Raw genomic sequence first — 19,705 nt, 5'->3', positions numbered from 1 at the left:
TGAATCATGTGAAACTTCCAACAGGATGGCTCTTTTCATGTGGTAACATTACATACACTTATATTCCTGCTAACATTTCTGGAGGTCCATGTGCTCTAACTTGATTAGGACTAATGATGTTTCCTTTACACCCATCGATAACTCGAGGTAAAAGGTCAACTTTCGAATCTGTAGGTCTATCTCCTGACTGTGATTCACATGTACATTTGTTATCAGAAGCTGAGATCTAGCATTAACGCTTTCATTGGTGGGAGTTTGGGGTTTAGCTGCTGGAGGTTACAAATCTTTCATGAAATTAGCATGTTTAGTAGTCAAAAGTCTTAATCATACTTTGCAAGCTTTAGAAGAATTACTCCTTGATAGTCAGGTTATTAGAAAAGCAACTTTGCAGAACAGAGCTGCTGTAGATTATCTATTGCTAAAACATAATTTAGGGTGTAACGCATTTGAAGGTATGTGTTTCAATTTAAGTGACCATTCACAATCTATTGAAAGTCATATTCGAGGTTTGAGGGATCTCATTTCTCAAGTGTCTCAAGATCATAATATTGGTGGGATTGGTTATTTTCATGGGTACCTAATATTGGGGGTACACTACGTTACATTTTTGCTTGCATTTTCATTATATTGTCGATCATAATTGCTTGTTGCTGTTGTATTCAATGTATTCCCAATTTAGTTTTAACATTTCGTAGGTTTCAGAGACATGTTCCTGTGCCACCAGGTTATGGAAGGTAAATATCCAAGGGTGGAATTGTTATGCTTGATCTAAAATGGCGCTGGTGCGCAATGTATTCTGGGAGCGCTCGGAGCCATGATGGATATTTACTTCATGCCGCAGTGAAAAGCTGCACACATTTTGCTCAGTGTTAGATTCACGGTGCCGAGAAAAACATGCTTTCCAAACCTGGTATGTGGTCAAGGACATTTCTGCTGGGAAAGCTAACTTTGTTATGGTTTGCTACTGTTCTCTGTGGAGCATGTTTTTAGAGAAGAGAGGCACTGCGCTTCTTGGGGGGAGCTCTCAATTGACCCAGCTGGCAACCGACGGCTGTTCCTCAACTGCGCAAGTGCAATTTCCAGAAGGTTCGAGAATTGACCCCCCTTTGTGGAGTATGTATATATGCGGAGCCCGGAGGTGGTCAGGTGAGACTTCAGCCGGAGAAGGACGCTTACGCCCGGCCTTCCTGTGAGCTGTGGTGCTCTCGGCCTGGCTGTTCCCGGGTGTTAGGCAGAAACCTGTGCAGTTCCCTTAGAGACCACTGCAAAAGATTTAAGACTACAGATGTTAGCAGTAAACCCACTTGGTAGAAGTCTGTACCACCCAGATTTACCTGGTAGCTGTGGCTGAGCAGTCAGACTTCCCTCAAGAAGAGTTAGGCAGTATGCAAAGTATACTCAATAGGCACTCAGATACAATAATACAAGCAAACACTGACCAGAGCTTTGGTATCAAAGTATATAATTATTTATTTATAAACACACAGTTGAAACACTCCAGCACTCTTATTGTAAAATATTCTAAAAACAGTTACTATTATGACGTATACACCCCCTTTTCCTTTTTAGAAAATCACAGTAAGACACCACTTATTTTCATACAGAGGTGAGCGCTTAACTAGATTGCACTCTACTAAGGTTGTGAAAAAAGGGAGGGAAAAAGACCGGATATGCAGGGTTACACCACTCTACAATTCAGGAACACTATTAGCAAGGCAGAGAGCAAAAAGTCACTGGTGAGCCAATGTCTAAAGGCTGGGCCCACTCTTAGAGAGAGCAGAGCACAAATGCGCCCAAGATCACACAGTTACACTAGGCTTAGAAAGTCTTGCAGAGGGTTCAGAAAAGAGTTTAGAGAGGCTTAGAAAAGTTTAGCCAAGGTGTCCCAGGCTAACCCAGGTTCGAAAGCCGGGGGCTAAATCTACCCCGTACAGTCGGTTGCAAAGGAAGCCAGGCGGGACACGGTACCTTAAGTGGGAAGGATCCTCCAGCCGTGGCAGTTGTTCCTGGTAGTGGTTGCAAGTTGCGTCGTCGTCCAGGGGAAGAGAAGATCTCGACGTGGAGGAAAGATGAAGGTCGGTGCACTACCAGGGTAGAAACCAGCCGCAAAGTTTTCTGGTAAAAGGTGGTACCTTTGTCTCGCGGTCGTGGTAAAACGTGGTATCCCGGTTGCCGGGGTGCTTAGCACGGGCAAGGCGGCCACGAGATACGTCGGGAAAGCGAAAAGACGGTGAAACTGGTTATCCCCACCAGTCAAAGGAAGAAGACTCTTCGGCGGGAGATCTCCTCTGTCGTTGGGAAAAGTGGTGAGACGGTCCAGCAGGGCTCCACCGGTCGTGGTGTCGTGGCAGGTCGGCTCAGCTTCTCCCTCGGCGGATTCTTAGGTCGAGTGGCGACTTCTGAAGTTCCAGTTCCCAAATCCCTGCTTTTATGCAACAAACCCCCATTCACTCAGCCTAGCTGTCACTCAAACATGCTAAGTGGTGAGCCGGCCGGCTCACCACTTGGGCCAATCAGGACGGAGTGCGACTTGAGTTGCCTAGGCAACTCAGTCCAGGGTGCCTAAATTCCCCTCCACCCCTCCTAAGTACCCCAGACATAGTGCCACCACTTTGGAGGGCTTCTGTGGAGAAGCCCGCCAAAAGGTGGAACAAAGGGCTCGACTTGGGTTAGAGTCACAGAAGAGAACACAAACGCCATTTTAGAATCAAGTTTTGGCAAAAAATACCAACCTGAGAATTAATATTAATTAAATAAACCGGCGGTATGTTCGAGGCTACCTTAAATAATTAAATAAAGATAGTAGCCTAAAACAATGGGAAATCCCATAGGAAAATATTCGCGGTTGAATATACAAAGTAGTATCCACTGCCACCAGCCAAAACTTGATCAGGGGGGACGGAGACATGCCCCCTCGACTAACAGACCCTGGGGCAATCGAATTGCCCCAGCCAGCACGTCCACAATATGATGGTTTGTACTGGTTCTGTTCAGAATTTAAGACTAGTAAAGTCAATGGTGACTTTACATGCCCTGGGAGACAGTAGTCAGTCCCAGGGTATGGAGTCTATACTGGGGGGTCACTATGACACCCCTGTGTTACTGCACGGAGGGTGCTGTGTAACACACATCACAAAAACACATGAAACCTTATGGAGTAAAATACCCCATAGCCCATTAAACACACTAGATTAAAAAAAACACACTCAAATCATGCCCAAGAGTGAGGGTAAAAGAGTCTCACTCTTGGCAGGAGAAAAAATAAACCCCAAAAATCCAGCAAAGCTGCTGGGGGACTCACTAGGTTAGGAAATTCAGCCTAAACAGAGAATTCTCCCTAACACCGGGGTCTTCCAGCCGCTTCTGGGCGAGATGAGGAATTCTGTTACGCTCACGGTGATGTATTTCCTTTTGAATTCTTTATTTCTTCTGTGATTTATGTCCATATTATTTTTTGTGAGTTATTTCTATGTATTTCTGAGCTTTGAATAAATAGCCGTATAAGAGCTGATTATCTTCTTAGAGTGCGTGGCTGTGAGTTATTGCGTCTGTCTACTTTCAAAGTATTTGCTCTGTAATTGCATTGGTGATTTATGTTTGTTCTGTGCACTTTGGGGAGAGCAATACACCCACCAATGTATTGCTTCTCAGGAAAGGGAACAAAGGTGTTCAGGCACTATTTCCATTCAGTCTTTTGCTTCTCTGCTGACACTGCAAAGAAAATGTTTGTACGGTGCCATGAAAGGTTCAGTGGATCTTCTGAAAAGAGCATGTATTGGCCCAACAATAAAATGCTTGTTTCCAATGAAAACATTTGCACTGTAGCAGCCCCACTAGAGCATGCTGGAGCTTTCTCATTTAAAGTATAGTGGAATGAAAAATATTACTACTAAATTGGACTTTTATATTGTACTTCTTCTCGGAGTCTAGCCTCTAAGCATTGGACAGGGTATCAAACCCATGTTGCTCAGTGTTGTCTTACTTCCAAGACGAGCACATTTCCCCTTCAGCTATCCTCCCACCTCAGAGTTACTGAGAGTTGACGATACAGTCACAATAAATTCATACAAGGCAGAATGGCAAGTTTTGTTGTTGTTACATTAAAATCAGTGCATTTACTGATGCTGTGAAGTGATGGTATGTTTATGCAGGCAGTGCGCATTATATAATGTCATGGACGTAAAGGATACTTCCGAGTGCATGACCGGGCGATATTTGCCCCATCCTCTGAAAATAACAAAACAGGCCTCTATTCTTTCTTATTGTGCATCATCTTAAAATATTCTTTATATGTTCAACATAAAAACGCTTTTCCTTTTTATAAACATGTAACCTGCTTATTCTTTTGGTGCAATGAGAATGCATAATATGGTGAAATGGCCATACAAATTAACAGAGAAACAAGTTCTCAAAATTGCACATCCTAAGCGAAATATGTCACTGCTGGAGAGATGCCTTCAATGCAGGCAATGAGAGCACAGGAGAACCGTGAAACAAACATTTCAGCAAAATATGTGTAAACTGTATTTGTTACCTATACCCTTAAGTGCTGAAAGAAAAGTTAAACAAAATTATATTGCAGAAGATATTAACCTGCAATTATACTAGAAGCCAGATGATAAGAAAATCAAAGATATAAAGAGTTATAGACGTTACAGCCTTATAGATGACCCAGCATCATCACATTCACAAACAGAAGAGATGATCATTTTAGAAACTCCTTTCCTGTCAGGAAAGGGGTTAACAATACACTGACCCTAACCTTTGAAAGTGTTCAAGCTAAGGATGCCATTAACTGCCTGCATTGCTACAACATGAAATGGTGAAAATGAGGTTCAGGCCAAGCTGCTAAATGCCAGCTACCTCCAGAATGTATGGTGGTTCTGCAGCACCACCAGCACCCCTACTTGCAGCGCCGTTGTCTCCATGTACCTTCCATGAACAGCTACACCTTACCTGTGGCATGTGCTGGTAGGAGACGAAACTGGAAGGGAGATTATGCTGCCTTCACAAGGTGTTCTGTACTCATAGTATTAAGGGCCCCACTTTAAGAACACATACCCTCAAATTCCACACCTGCAACCCTTACCATCACTGACAAACCATGTTCTCGGTTTGCTTCTCTTAATCTCTTAATAATCGTAGGTTTCAGCATTAAATACCCAGCCCAATGATGCAAACTGGACTGCTGCAGTGATTGGTGTCTATTCCATCTAGCTCCCTTGAGGGGGACAAGTTTCAGGTATTTAATGTCAAGGATATTTGAAAAGGTGAAAGTCTGAAAGGTGACACCAAGTCATGTACAAAGTATATCAGCAGCTATGTATATTGACTGACTGATGCTACATCTGTGAGCTCTAGCTGATGCCGTTGATCTCGATCTTTTTTTTCTTTTCCCAGAAGGCCTGGAGGAAATGCAAGTTGAACAACTGAAGTGTGAGTTTTGTGGAAAGATGGGATACACTAACAAGTTCCATAGATCAAAGAGATTCTGCTCCATCTCATGTGCCAAAAGGTATCTACGTGTATTGTGTGCTATACTGAAAGGTAGAATGGTAAATGAGATGTTGGAGTGTAATATTGTTGCACAATATATAAACGACATTTAAATTCATAATGTCGGCCAGGCTGCAGCTGTTGTTTACATAATTGACTTCAGCAGAAGATTTTACTACGTTCAAAAATACTCCTTTTATAGATAAAATTACAGTTGCAGTTTAACAATTCTATTTGTGAACATCAATGGGTGAAAGACCTGAAATTAAAAACTATGAGTCTTGCTTTTCAAGCAGCAAAAATAAACAAAAGTTATGGTAAATTTTCATTATCCCCGGTCTTAATGTTCTACCTACAAAAGGTAGTACCGATATTAACTTTTGGTGCTAAGGTCAGCTGGAACATCAGGGGGGAGTTTTTGGCGCTATGTTCTCCATCTACCACAATGTGTCTCAATGATATTGTTACGAGATGAATTGTCATTGAACTCACTGCATAGCCATGTGATTTAGAAATCAAACACATTACTGCGAAAAATGTCAGTTGAGAATCCAATGTCCGCCAACCAAATATTCAACAAATTATATGTTGATTGCAATGCTACCTTATTAGATATGTGGCATTCGAGAGTACAAGCTTGGGTTGATGCCGCGGGAATCTCTGATTTTGATCTTTTGACCAGACCACAAGTTGCGAAAAAGAAATTCGAGTCTTGGGCTTGGATCATCAACATAGACAAACAAGAAAAACTATCCGCAACACACTCGCTAGACATTGGTCAAAAAAAGTTAAATATCCAGTCGCATTATTTAATGCATTCTCCTTCTCGCTACTACCATGAGCAATTCCTCAGGTTTCGATTGAATATCTTGAAATCTAAGGAAATTCTTTGGCAACGAAAAGACAAACTGGCAAAAGACAATCTATGTCGCTTCTGTTCATTGACAGTTGAATCGCTGAAACACCTAATCATTGAGTGTGAGAAAACTAGTGTCTTGCGATCTATACATCTGGGTCAATTTGCTCCCTTAAATGATGATATGTTCACTTGGTGGCTCAAGATTTCATCTGGTGCAAATGTAAAACATGTTGGTGCAATTGTAAATTATCTAGATGCACTTCTGAAATGCCCGTTTTGAGCTGTGACCTCAAGATTCAATTCTGTGTTTTGGTGAAAATGAACATCGCATGAATTGTCTCTTTGCATGTCGTGTACAAACTGGCTGATGTGTTCTTATCCTTGTTTCTGATTATCTGCCTTCTTTCTTTCTGTGATTTTAGTTTTGTGCAATGTTAGTAGAATTGAAACAAAAGTTTTTACATATGTTAAAACTGTAGATTTTTCAAATGAAATAAATAATAATAAAAAAAAGATAAAATTACAGATCTTCGCAAAAAGAAAACGCCTGGTTTTGGTCTGCCCGTAATTACTTTTAGCGACAGCTATTTAACACTAAAAACCAGCGGTTGTGCGCCCCAGTTGTAGTCTCTATAGATATGTGTGCACACACGTTGACATTCTCCCTGGGGATTCAAGAACAAGCAAATACATGACTGCGGCTGCTTCACTTCTGCATATCCGTATTTCACTACTGGCACTGTAAATTAGTTAGAAGAATTTGTAGGGAGAATTGTCAGGTATATATCAATTTAACAATTTAACTTGACCTTTTTTCTGCATTTCTGGCGAAACAAAAAGCGTGAATGTATTTTGGGGTTACATGCAATCGGTGCTACACATTGGCTCAGTCTCTATATGTAAATAAGTCTCAGGTGTGGCCTTTATTTTATGAATGTCAATTTCTTTCAGGAAATGTACCATATGCATCGGTATACACGTTGTTGTTGATGTCATATTTCATGTTGATTAAGCATTCCATCTTTCTAGCATTGAAAGGTTTGATATCTTGAAGTTTCAATGTTACATACATTGCCAGTGAGCTTTATGTGCATAAGGCAAGGCTATGAGGAGTAGGTCCAGCAGTAATGGAACAACTGGTAAGTAATCAACGCATTATCCAGGTATCCCTCATCCTGGTCGAATCTATGCTAGAGGGCTTTTAACCAGCGATACTACAATAAAAGAGACCACAAACCATCATTTCTTTGAGGCATATTTAATGTATTACAGAAGCTGTGAATTACCAAATTAGACAAGAACCTCAGCTTGCTCACAGAGTGCAGAAGACACACACCAATATCGGCAGTACGAGGAGAAGGTATGAAGAGACAGAACTCCCGTGAATTTTGTGTGTGTATGTGTGGGGGTCAAATGAGCCAGAGAATAAGAATAGGCAATGGTTACCCTTAATCACCTGCTTAGAGTAATGGGGAACAGTCTTTCCCTGAACCAAAATCCCAAAGTTGACTGTGATGTTGGGAGATTTACAGAAAGAAAAAGATAACACAAAACCAACTTAAGCACCTCTAGGAGTAAAACGAAAAATCCTCGATAGAAGAGGGAGGAAGAGAGAGACCTGGCAGAATACCTTCCTCAAAACAATGGAAATAGGAAGAAACCTTGTCGGTGGAAGTATGATCTAGACGCAGAGTGATTACCTCTAATTTGGCAATAAAAAATGGATTGCTGCACAAAATGATCCCTTCCTAACTCAGCAATACATTTTTTGAATGGATTGTGTCCTCCCACGTATTCCTTATCTTTGATATATTCATTTCCAGCTTGCTGGCCTCGGAATTTCTTTTTCAGTAGAGGGCGCTGTGCGTCAATGTCCCTCGAGTCGATGTCCCTCGGAGGCCTCTGTATCAGCGTCAACTTCATCATAGGTATAAATAGTCGCGCGCACCGTCCGTTGCTCAGTTCCGTTTTTCCGCGCTTCGTAAGCCTCGGAGACGTAACGCTTGGTTCCTCAGTGAATCATAAACTTTGATATTTCGTGAAGAAAAAAACTTTGAATCTTCAATCCACAATGGCATCTTCGCCAGCTACATCAACGCCTCAATGCGGCTTTAAAAAATGTCGGGATTGTGGAAAAAAGATGTCTTTGTCTGATCCCCACAGGATCTGTCTGTGGTGCCTGGGCCCAGAGCACCCGTGTTCGGAGTGTGAAGAATGTCTTTCTATGATGGCGAAAGCCTTGAGGGAGCGTAGGGGGAAGCTGGAGAAAGGTAAGACCGCAAAATCTGTTACCCCTTCAAAATTGACCTCTGACGAGTCGAGACCCTTGCCGCCTCGTCGAAAAAGAAAGCATTCCAGTTCGAGGTCTCGTAGTGGATCACACCACTCATCCGCTTCGAGACACAATAAGAAGAGGTGCCACATATCGCCCTCATCTTCGTCCTCCAGTTCCCCAGAAAAAGTTGCTTGCCCCACTAAGAATTTAGTTTAAAAAGGTTAAGGGTCTTCGAGAACACAGCCTTGCCCCCCTCGGAGATACCTAGAGGTGATAACCTAGGTACAAAAACCCGATAAACATAAAAGCTGTGTGTCATCTACCTCAGCAAAACATACTCCTCAAGAGCATCATGAACCCTCGAGTAGAGAAAAAGCCTCTTCGATGCATAAGGCGTCGACCTTGCCTCCGAAGTCCAAAACTGCGCCATCAATGACTTTGTCGAAGGAGAAATTACCGGCGACTCGCTCCCGTTCGATGCCACACGCACCCGAGGCATCGGAGCCTCCTTCGAGAGCATCGAGACCGGTGTCGACCCCATCAGCGTCATCGAAGAAAATCCCAAATCCCTCGACGACATTGTCCATCGACACCTTTCACGATTACATTGAGACCTATGACGTCTACCTCGAAGATCTTGAGTGTTTCTCGGCCAGTGATGACTAATATAGCTCCATCATCACTTGAGATGGGCTTCACACCTCTTCCACGCTCTAATTATTTCAGGGCTTTATCTTCCATATATGAAGAAGGGGAAGACTCAGATGCAGAAAGGCCTTTTGGTCTACAATCTACAAGACCTCCCCTGCCAGAAGAATTTATACCAGAAGAGGTCAGGCTAAAGGATCTGCAAGAGTCCTTACAGGAGGCCAGTGGTATTGATACCTCTCCAGAGGTAGACTTTAGTAAACCGGAGCCTGGTGACCATGCAGAAGGAAGTTATAGGTTACTTATGAACAGGGTAATGGAGTACATGGGGTGGACGAGACCCACACCCACTTAGATGACCCAACAGACATTTTAGATAAGGGACCTCAAGAAGACCATATAGTTTCCATCCCTACAGCATTGCAGAAAAAGTAGCCACACACTGGGAGACTCCAGAAGTAATTCCTGCAGCCAGTAAAACACTCTCTGCAAAATATAGGACATCGGCTACAGACCCACCTTATTTATCCAAACACCCGACTCCAGAGAGTCTAGTAGTCCAATCTGCAACTTCATCAGGCAGACAATCAGCATACCCCACAATACCACAGGATCGTGACGACAAGAAATTTGACGCCATGGCCAAGAAGGTCTTCTCGGCATGCAGCATGGCTCTCAAGTCTGCTAACGCCACTTGCACACTGGCAAGATTCAGTCACACCCTCTGGGAGTGCGCTTCGATGGTGGCTGACCACCTCCTGAGGGAGAGGAGAGAGACGGTTTCTTGAGCATTATCAAGGACAGGAGGGATGTGCTGTGAGAGTCCCTCCAAACGGCTCTGGACTCTGTTGGCAGCATCAGCAGAGTCATGGCAGTTAGTACCACAATCCACAGATTTGCATGGTTGCGGAAATCTGGCTTTGCTCCTGATGTGCAATCCAGACTTCTGAATATGCCCTTTGACATCAGGTTTTTTACCAAATATATGGGTGCTGACAGTTTGGAGAAGTTGCAAAATTCCAAAACAGTGGGCAAATACCTTGGAGCTGCAATTCCACAAACTCCAAACCGCCCCACAGGTATGCCCTGGAGGAGTAGGTCCTTTGCCTTTTCCAAAACCGGAGTAAAAGCAAGAGGACAGCCAGATCAAAAGGGCCAGAGACGATTCACCCGTGGTACCAACTCCGCATCCGCAGGTGCTGCCTTGCCTTCAGCATCGGCATCAGCCACTCCAAAACCCCTCTGAGGTCTTACTACACAAGGGCACCAGTAGGGGGCAGGTTAACCCAACATCTGACAGAATGACAGGCTATTACTGCAGATGCTTGGGCATTGGAAACAATTGCCCAAGGTTACTGCAAGCCTTTTCTACACACTCCTCAGAGTCATCTACCAGGAACAACTCTTTGATGTTTCCAGACCTGCTCCTTATGCAGGAGATTTTGGACCTGCTCGAGAAAGGAGCTATAGAACCGGTACTTGTAGCGGAGAGGAACAAGGGTTGGTACTCCCCATATTTCCTAATTCCGAAAAAGGATGGAGGAATGAGACCCATCTTGAACAAATTCCTCAGGAAAGACAAGTTCAAGATGTTTACCCTTTCTCAGATCCTTCAGGCCCTCCAACTTCAGGATTGGTTGGTATCTCTGGACCTTCAGGATGCTTACTTTCATGTGCCAATCCATCTCAAGCAAAGAAAGTATCTGAGGTCCGCCATTGGCAGCTCTCACTATGAATTTCGGGTTCTGCCATTTGGGCTAAACTCTGCCCGAGGGTTTTCACTAAGATAATGGCGATTGTGGCAGCAGGTCTCAGGAGGGGAGGGATTCATATCGACCCCAACCTGGACGACTGGTTGATCAGAGCAGTGTCCCAGGAACAAGCTCGATATCATCTGGATTTTGCCATTTCCTCCACAAGCTGGGCTTCTCCCTCAACTTCAAGAAATCCCACATGACACCATCACAGAAACTCCAATTTATTGGAGCAGTCCTGAACACATCCCTGGGAAAAACCTCGCCACCAGAGGTGAGGGCTGAAGATATTCTACAGATGGTGACCAGATTTCAAAATGACCAGTATCTGCCGGCCATTGACTTTCTGAGGTTACTTGGCCTCATGGCATCCTGCATTTTTCTAGTGCCAGAGGCTCACCTGAGAATGAGGTCTCTCCAGTGGGCTCTAAGGACCCAGTGGTCATTCTCAGGAAAGATGTCAGATCTACTACAAATCTCAAACCGAGTCACACATGCCCTTCAGTGGTGGGCCTGTCGAGAGAACATCTTGAAAGGAGAACTATTTTGGCAACCATGGCCGGAGATAACAGTATTGATTGACGCCTCACTCACGAGGTGGGGAGCCCATGCCAACGATTTGACCATCAGCAGTCGTTGGTCTCTATCGGAGTCCAAACTACACATCAAATTATTGGAACTGAGAACAATCAGGCTAGCACTGAAAGCTTTCCTGCCATCAGTACAGGGAAATAAAATTCTGATAATGACGGACAACACAGTGGCCATGCACTACCTCAACAAAAGAGGAGGCATAGGGTCACTGCCACTGTGCAGAGAGGCAATGTAGCTCTGGTTCTGGGCAAATTAAGAAGGAATCTCTCTATCGGAAGTTCACCTAGCCGGAGAGAAGAACACAGCTCTGAGCGGGCAGACCACAGTCTCCCATGAGTGGGAACTAGCTCAGGAAGTCCTTCAAGAGATCTTCACCCTTTGGGGAACCCCATAGGTGGATCTGTTTGCAATGAGTCTCAACAAGAAATGCGAACGGCACTGCTCCGGGGAATTTCCCCTGAGAGGAGCTCTAGGAGATGCATTTGTGGTGGACTGGGAGATTCCGCTTCTATATGCTTTTTCTCCGGTCCCCGTCATTCCTCACGTAATAAGCAGGTTGAGAAGATTCTGGAAAACTATGATCCTAATTGCCCCAGACTGGGCCAGGAGGACATGGTACCCGGATCTTCTAGACATGCCCATCTGTCCTCTGATTCGTCTTCCACAAAGAGAGGATCTTCTCTTGTGAGAGGAGGTTTAGGTTCTCCATCCGGATATCAGAACTCTCAACCTTCACGCATGGTTTTTGAAAGGATGAGCTACAAAGATTGGGACCTCCTGGATGACGTAATGGAGGTGTTGCTTTCGGCAAGAAGACCAACAACCAAATCACCATACCACTACCGTTGGAACAAATTCTGCAGCTGGTGTAGAGATAAGAATATTGACCCTTTTTCATGCAACACACCTACAGTATTATCTTTCCTACTACATTTAGCAAATTCAGGACTACAAGTCGGCACAATTAAGGGTTATCTTGCTGCGTTATCAATTTTCAAACGAACAGCTGAAGAACCCTCATATTTCAAGATGCCTTTAGTCATTCCATTTCTGAAAGAGTTGACTAAGGTCTACCCTCCAACTCCTTTTCAAGATACCCTGTGGGACTTAAATCTAGTTCTAAAATGTCAATGGGCAGGAATGGAGGTGTTCAAAAGAAGTGCCGATTAAAGATTTATCACTCTCAAAACTGTTTTCCTAGTGGCTATAACTTCTGCCAGAAGAGTGAGCGAACTGCAAGCTTTATCTTGCTACCCTCCACATACTAGTCCTTCAAGTGAAGCCTAATTTGCTCCCAAAGGTTGTGTCAGAATTTCATATTACACAGAAAATAACATTACCTTCATTCCACCCTCCCCCCTCATCCTGGGAAAGAGGAGGAAAGATTGCACAGACTTGATCCAAAGCGGGCTTTGATGTTCTACATAAGCAGACTTGCAAGACTTAGGCAAGCAGGCCAATTGTTTGTGGGGTATTAAGGACATAAACTAGGCCTATCCATCACCAAATAAACCATCTCAAGATGGATCATTTTAGCTATCCTAGAATTCTATAAATTGGCAGGAAAACATCCCCCTCAACATCTGAGGGCTCATTCAACCAGGGGTATCGCAGCTTCGTCAGCTCTCCAGAGGAGTTCCAATAAAGTATATCTGTGCAGCTGCCACGTGGTCAACTGCACATACCTTTACCAGATTCTATAGTCTAGACTCCTCACCTAGCCAATAGAAACTACATTTGGAAAAGCTGTATTTCACTCTGTGCACACTTAAACCATACACATTTTTACTCCCGCCTCCTGTACACATTACTGCTTTGGGAGTCTATCAAAAATGAGTAATACATGGGAGAACACAATCCATTCAAAGAACAAGTTACTTACCAACTGTAACGTTCTTTCGACTGGATGTTCCTCCCACGTATTCCTCAATGCCCCTCCCATCCTTCCCCGCAGTAGAACTTCCCTTTCAGTTGCAGCCTACGCTCCCTCAAGGGTAGTAACCATCTCATACTGGACAAACATAGCACTTCAAAACGGAGCTGAGCAACGGACGCTGCACGAGACTATTTATATCTATGATGACGTCGACGTCTATATGGAGGCCTCCAGGGACATCGACTCGAGGGTCATCAACACGCAGCGCCCTCTACTGAAAAATATATTAATTTCCAGCTTGCTGGCCTCAGAATTTATCAAAGATAAGGAATACGTGGGAGGAACATCCATTCGATGTTCTTCTGTCATATTCACCAACGTCAATGAATGCAAAGCCCCAGGCAGATTTAAGAAAAAGGCAAGAAAGATTTAAAAGGAGGCAGTTCTACTGAGAAACTCATAAAGAGATAGGCTACCAATGTCAAGTCTAAGGCACTCAAAAAGCCTTGATGGCTGCAAAGTGCCTATGAAGGGAAGGACCAGCCAGCCAGATCCAACAAAAACATCCTTCAAATATTTCAGAGGCACTACACCTTGCTGACCCCACCATTTCTGAAACACCCTCTCTCTGAAGAGTAAGCCCTTCCACTCAGTTTACTAACCACTTGATTGAGCACCACCTGGTTGGAGCCCTTAGCCTTCAAGGGGATGAACAGAGATGAGTTGGAAACTTCTATTGGGGCAGGGAGGGAGGCACAAACAGCTGAATCAGAATAGGTAATCGCCTCCAGTGAAACCACATCAGAGATACTAGGATACAGTAGTCTTCCACCCAACATACCCTCTCCAGTATCATGGGCTGGGAGGATAGCTCAGGGGCAACTTGCTCCTCTTGGAAGCAAGACAGTACAGAGCAGCATGGCTTCAAAACCCGGCCCAGTGCTTAGAGGACCGGCATAAGGCACAATATAAAAAGCAAATTTTAATTAGGGGAAGTGGGTAGAAGCAGTAAAGAAGACACTTAGATCGAAGGGAAGAGGCACTGTTTGTGGCTGGTCTACCCCTTGGCCAATTTGCATTGAGAGGCACTGTCCATCAGGGGCACCAAACCGCTGATAAAACGGATGGAAGAGAAGAGAAAAATTCTTGTATAGTGGAAAACACTTCTCAGGGTCTTTCCCTCCATATTGGCCACCCCATACAGAGACAGGAGAAATTACTCTGCCCACAGAACCAGCCTGCCCAGAGGAGAGTAACTGGATCATCCCTGCCTTTTGACATCAGACGCTGCAACTATATTGTCCTTTCTGATCAGAACTGCTGTTGTCTGAAGAAATGGAAAGAATATCCTCAAACCCAGCATGATTGCTCTTAGCTCTTACCAATTCAAAGAGTGACTCTGCCCGAATGGACCCACCTTCCTGGGCCTGCATCTATTGCCACAGCCTTCTGCTGCTCGTGCGAGAAGAAAATACCCCTTGCCGAATTAGCAAGATGAAGCCACCACTGTAGGTCCTCCTTCATGAACCATGTGACTGGGGTGGCAATGTTTATGGATATGCTTCTAAATAGGATGGTGGCAAGAACTGGCCCAAGGGACCAGAAATACAGGTTCCACCATGCATTCCTTAAGGTAAAGACACTCTCACTGGCATACAAGGATCTTCCAGAAGCAACTGTTGAAATTCCCTTCAATTGATGGCTCTCTTCTTTGGAAGGAAAACCTGACCCACTTCTATTTGGAAACGTTCTACAACAAAGACCAGGTCATAAGTGGCAACAGATTTTTCCATTTGAACATGAACTTGAATAGATGGAGGGCCTGAATTAGGGTGCCCTAAATCTCCTGCAGCTGGATATGCAAAGGAGAAAGCACCAGGCAATTGTCAAGGTCTGTGTAGATGATAGCCACCCTCACATGTAGGACAACCTTCATGGGAGCCAACACCTTGGTGAAGACATAGGGAGCTCACTTCATCCTGAATGGAATGGAAGAGCTCTGTACTGAAAACAGCCCTCTACTGCAAATAGAACAGCAGATATTTATGTCGGGAACATATGCATCAACCAAATATAACCACACTAAACTGTCACCCTTGAAAATTAAAGGAATTACCTTTTGAGGAGTCTCCCTCTTGAAACCAACTGACCTTATGGATAGGTTCAATGACCTAAGTTTCTGGACCAGGCGAATGTCACCATCCACACTCCACACACAAACCCAATACCTTCTGCAGCAGGAAGATTATAGTACTCCTAGGTCCCATCCCCTTTACTGCATACTTTTAGGACTTCTGCCATGAAGGGACTGGTTAGAGCCCTAGCAAGCCTTAGCACACTTCCCCTTTAAGAATTTGAAAAGCTGAGGTGGACGGCATGCGTGTCTCTGCCTCCCATGCTTCTTTCCCTCATTCCCTTTCTTCCCGTTGCAAGGTTGTGACCCAGCCCTCTTCATTTTCTTCACTGCTTCCTGGAGGTATCTTTTTAATGTATTTTATTTTTCCACCCTTGCTTTCCCCTCACTTTCTCCAGTGTATTTCAGGTAAAGTGGGGTTCTCACAGTGAACCTAGTGTGAAGGTTTGGGGGCTATGGTGCACAGAGGCTTCAACCTCTGGCAAGGCTTGCACCATGGATTATGTTCCTAAGGACATTTCACCTCATACTGGGTTTTGACCGCAGGCCTTTCCCGCTCTATTTACCAGGCAGTGACCTATAGTAGCATTTTTCCTGCAATTTGCCCTTCCTCAGTGAGCTCCATGGCCCTTACGGGCACCTCTGCCACATTTCACCCTTGGCACACTATGGTACACCATTCTGCAGGGTCAGGGATTCAGATAGATTCATTCCTCCCCTTCCTCCCAGCTCTTTCAGGCTTCTTCCATTCTCCCCCTGTATGGAATGATCTCCCAGCATGAGCGGATATTCAGCACCACCCCTTTCTGTGCTTCCCATTAACTGGGCACCAAGGTCCACCCCAGATCCCTCTGACTGTCACAACACCTCACGAGAGGGCAGATTTGTTTTAGAGGTTCCAAGACCTCATTCACTCAGGATCTGTGATGCAATATTTTAAGAACCTCTTGAAAGTAGAGCGCTTCCCCACGCCTCATCATGGTGCTCCACAAGACTCCGCTTTGCACTCCCAGCAACTTTGGATGTTCCACCACAGTCAACTGCCCACACCGGCGGACCCTGCGACATAGCCTTCGATGCTTTTGCCTCCTCCTTTGCTGAAGGACCCACCTCTGCCTCTTCATCCACGGCCCATCGCTCCTTCAGGTGATGACCGTCCAGAAGACCACAATGTGGTTTCAGAGGACACTGACGAGATACCTATGCAAGCTAAAGCTTTCCAAGACAGGGTGTAGGGTCCTAAGGAATATTTGGGGATTATAGTTCCGGAAAGCCTCCAATTCGACCAAGGGGTTCTCTCCTCTGTCCTGTAAATAAAGGCAGTAGATAGGTCAGGTATACATCTGCAGCCTGACATGGTGAGAAGCAGTTGAGATCGAGCATACACCTGCATCCGTTCTGCGGGTGGCAAACAAGTATACATGAGGTATTGCCTGTTGAGAAACGATGCATGATGAGCCATAAAAATAACCAACAACTGGGGCCTATCGGTGGTACACATGGGCTATCACTTCTCTCTTCTTCTATTCCTCTGTCTTCTCCGCCCCCTCCTTCAAAAAGGTTCAAGCTCATGGAGGCTATTGAGAGGGTCCCTCCTTCAGAGAAGGGTTTGGGGCTCTGCTCAAGGTTCTTTAATATTTAGAAAATGAGGCTGATTTGCAGGCGGTCTGGACCTCTTTGTGTTCAATCTTTTCTTGCCCCAATAAAAGTTAATGTTGATAAGACCCTTGCTTGTAGGAACTTTTCTTCAGCTAGCTGACTGTATAGTAGCTGTGAACGTGCAAGATGCATATTTGCACCTTCCTATTTGGCCGCCTCACCATCCTTACCTCCGGTTCTCTATCGATGAGGACCATTATCAGCACAAGGTTTGCACTTCGGACTCAGTTCCTCTCCAAAGGTGCTCACCAAGTTTATGGCAGTGTTCCTGGGTCTGAAGGGCATACACCTTTATCCATATTTCTATGACTGGGTCATCGAGGCTGAGTCTCCAACTCAAGCTTCTTCCTACGTCCAGTTCCTCACTAGATCTGATGGTCTCTCTGGGCCTCTAAGTCAATACAAAAAAATCCACTCTCGTCCCATTTCTGAGACTGGAGTGTATAGGTTCCCTATCAGATTATTCAGTGGGCAAAGTCTTCCCAACGGAAGTACAAATCAAAGATATCCTAGAAACAGTGTTCCTCTTCCTGTCGCACCTCCAGACAGCTGGCTGGTGGTTCAGGCGCTTATTGGCGCTCATGGTTGCTTGTATTCTGCGTATCCTCATGGCCATGCTATGAAAGTGCTGCACACAGCTTCAACTGGCAGCAAGTTGGAACCAGGTTTCTGACCCCCTAACCAAGGTGGTTCTCATCACAGATTGGCTCAGAGAAGACGTTCTTTGAAGGTAAGCGAGAGTAATGTGTGATGGGGAGGGTCCTGAAAACGAGTACCTACATCTAGGTAGATCTGCATTTTCAGGACCTTCCCCATCAGTTCACCATCACAACATTTTATTCCAGTTGAAGCAACATTGGGGGGGAGGGCTTTAAGTCCATGTCAGGTAGAACAAGGAGTATTTATTGGAGCATATAAACTTTGTGAAGTTGAAAGTAGTTTTCCCATCAGTGTAGATTGCCTCCTCTCTGGGAAAAAGCAGTTCTTGGAACACACCCAAAGGTATGGAGGAAAGGGGATGGGACATAGTAAGAAAAAGTTACTCATCATAGTGATTACTTTACTCCTAGTCCATTGTCCCCTCTTCATCTCCCTAATCATGAGCTAGTCGTCCTGGAGATTCAGGTTAAGTGTGCAAGGGCTTGCTAGGGCTCTAGTCTCGTCACTGCACAGCGGAAACCCCCAAAGGTTTGGAGAAAAGGGGAATGTGGAATATCAGTACAGTATTCACTATTGTGAATAACTTTTCTTATTGCTCCCTCGTCCTCTACCTGGACCCCGCAACATGGAGTCAATAATAATTGTCAGAAGAAGTTGTATTGCCTGCTTCATTGCCTCTATCTTGGTTGTGTCTTTTGGCCAAGGACTCACCCTGAAGCTTTCTCAAGAAAGGTAACTGATGAACTCCAAATAATACACAGTGACACAATGGGCCTCATTACGAGTTCGCCAGTCCAGAATGCAGTGATTATGTGACGACGGTGATACAGTTTCCGCATCCACAAGGTTGCGGAAAGAGCAGCCGATTACGGCCTGTCGGTCGTGCGCACTACTCCGACGCGGAAACACCCACGGAAATGGACATACCGCCCCACAAGAGCAGTGCAAAAACCGTGTCCGCCACCGTCCTCACGGACACGGAAACACCGGAAGCGGAAATACCATGACCGCAAAAACCGGAAAAAGAGAGGCAGCCATTATAAAAACCACAATACACTGCCATCCAGAGTCAGTACAGGCCAAATCACCACTCTGAGAAGGCAAAAAGGACCAACACCATGGCAGCCAGGATCCCTGCACAGAGACAGTGGAAACAGTGCTTCAGCGAGGCAGAGCAGACTGTACTAGTGGACCACATTGTGCAGCATGCAGAAATGCTGTTCAGCGCTGACCAACGCTGTGCAACCCAGCAGCGTAGAAAGGAGGTGTGGGCAGGAGTGAGCCCCTTCTGCAGATGCTGGTAAGTGCACACATTACAATGCCATGAGTACTTGTTGAGCCCAGGAGTGCCCCCCCAAAGGACGCATTCGCACCCCCCCCAGTCAGTGCAGGAGGGCCCCAAAGGACCCATTCACACCCCCCCCCCCCCAAGTCAGTGCAGGAGTGCCCGAAACCCAAAGGACCCATTCATAACCCCTTCCTCCCCAGTCAGTGCAGGAGTGCCCCAAAGGACCCATTCACAAACCCCCCTGCCCCCCAGTCAGTGCAGGAGTACCCCAAAGGACCCATTCAAGACCCAGACAAGAAGCAACACCCCGACAATACATGACCATCAACGGTCATATGCGTGTTACTACAAATGCTCACTGATCGACCTGTCTGATGCATGTGATCGAGCCATCAGGTACCAGCACACAACTAATAGCATGCCCTCTGTGTCCCCACAGCCATTTCAAGTGACAGCAACAAC

The 19,705-nt window shown here is 45.2% G+C and overlaps 1 protein-coding gene across 7 annotated transcripts in view; it reads left to right on the top strand.

Annotated features, from left to right (window-relative positions):
• Positions 1 to 19,705, top strand: part of PHC3 (polyhomeotic homolog 3) — a 1,926,480-nt gene that overhangs the window by 1,628,285 nt on the left and 278,490 nt on the right. For 6 of the 7 annotated variants that reach the window (XM_069618558.1, XM_069618559.1, XM_069618556.1 and 3 more), the window contains one exon: positions 5,401 to 5,515. In XM_069618558.1, the coding sequence (XP_069474659.1) occupies positions 5,401 to 5,515 (115 nt within the window). The remainder of the gene's footprint in view (positions 1 to 5,400; positions 5,516 to 19,705) is intronic. The other variant, XM_069618557.1, reaches the window with a different exon arrangement.

The sequence above is a fragment of the Ambystoma mexicanum genome, chromosome 10, assembly GCF_040938575.1.
Source record: "Ambystoma mexicanum isolate Mex_15411 chromosome 10, UKY_AmexF1_1, whole genome shotgun sequence".
Classification (NCBI taxonomy): Eukaryota; Metazoa; Chordata; class Amphibia; order Caudata; family Ambystomatidae; genus Ambystoma; species Ambystoma mexicanum.
Note: the sequence above shows the minus strand (reverse complement) of the source record. Positions and strands in the feature narration are given on the sequence as shown.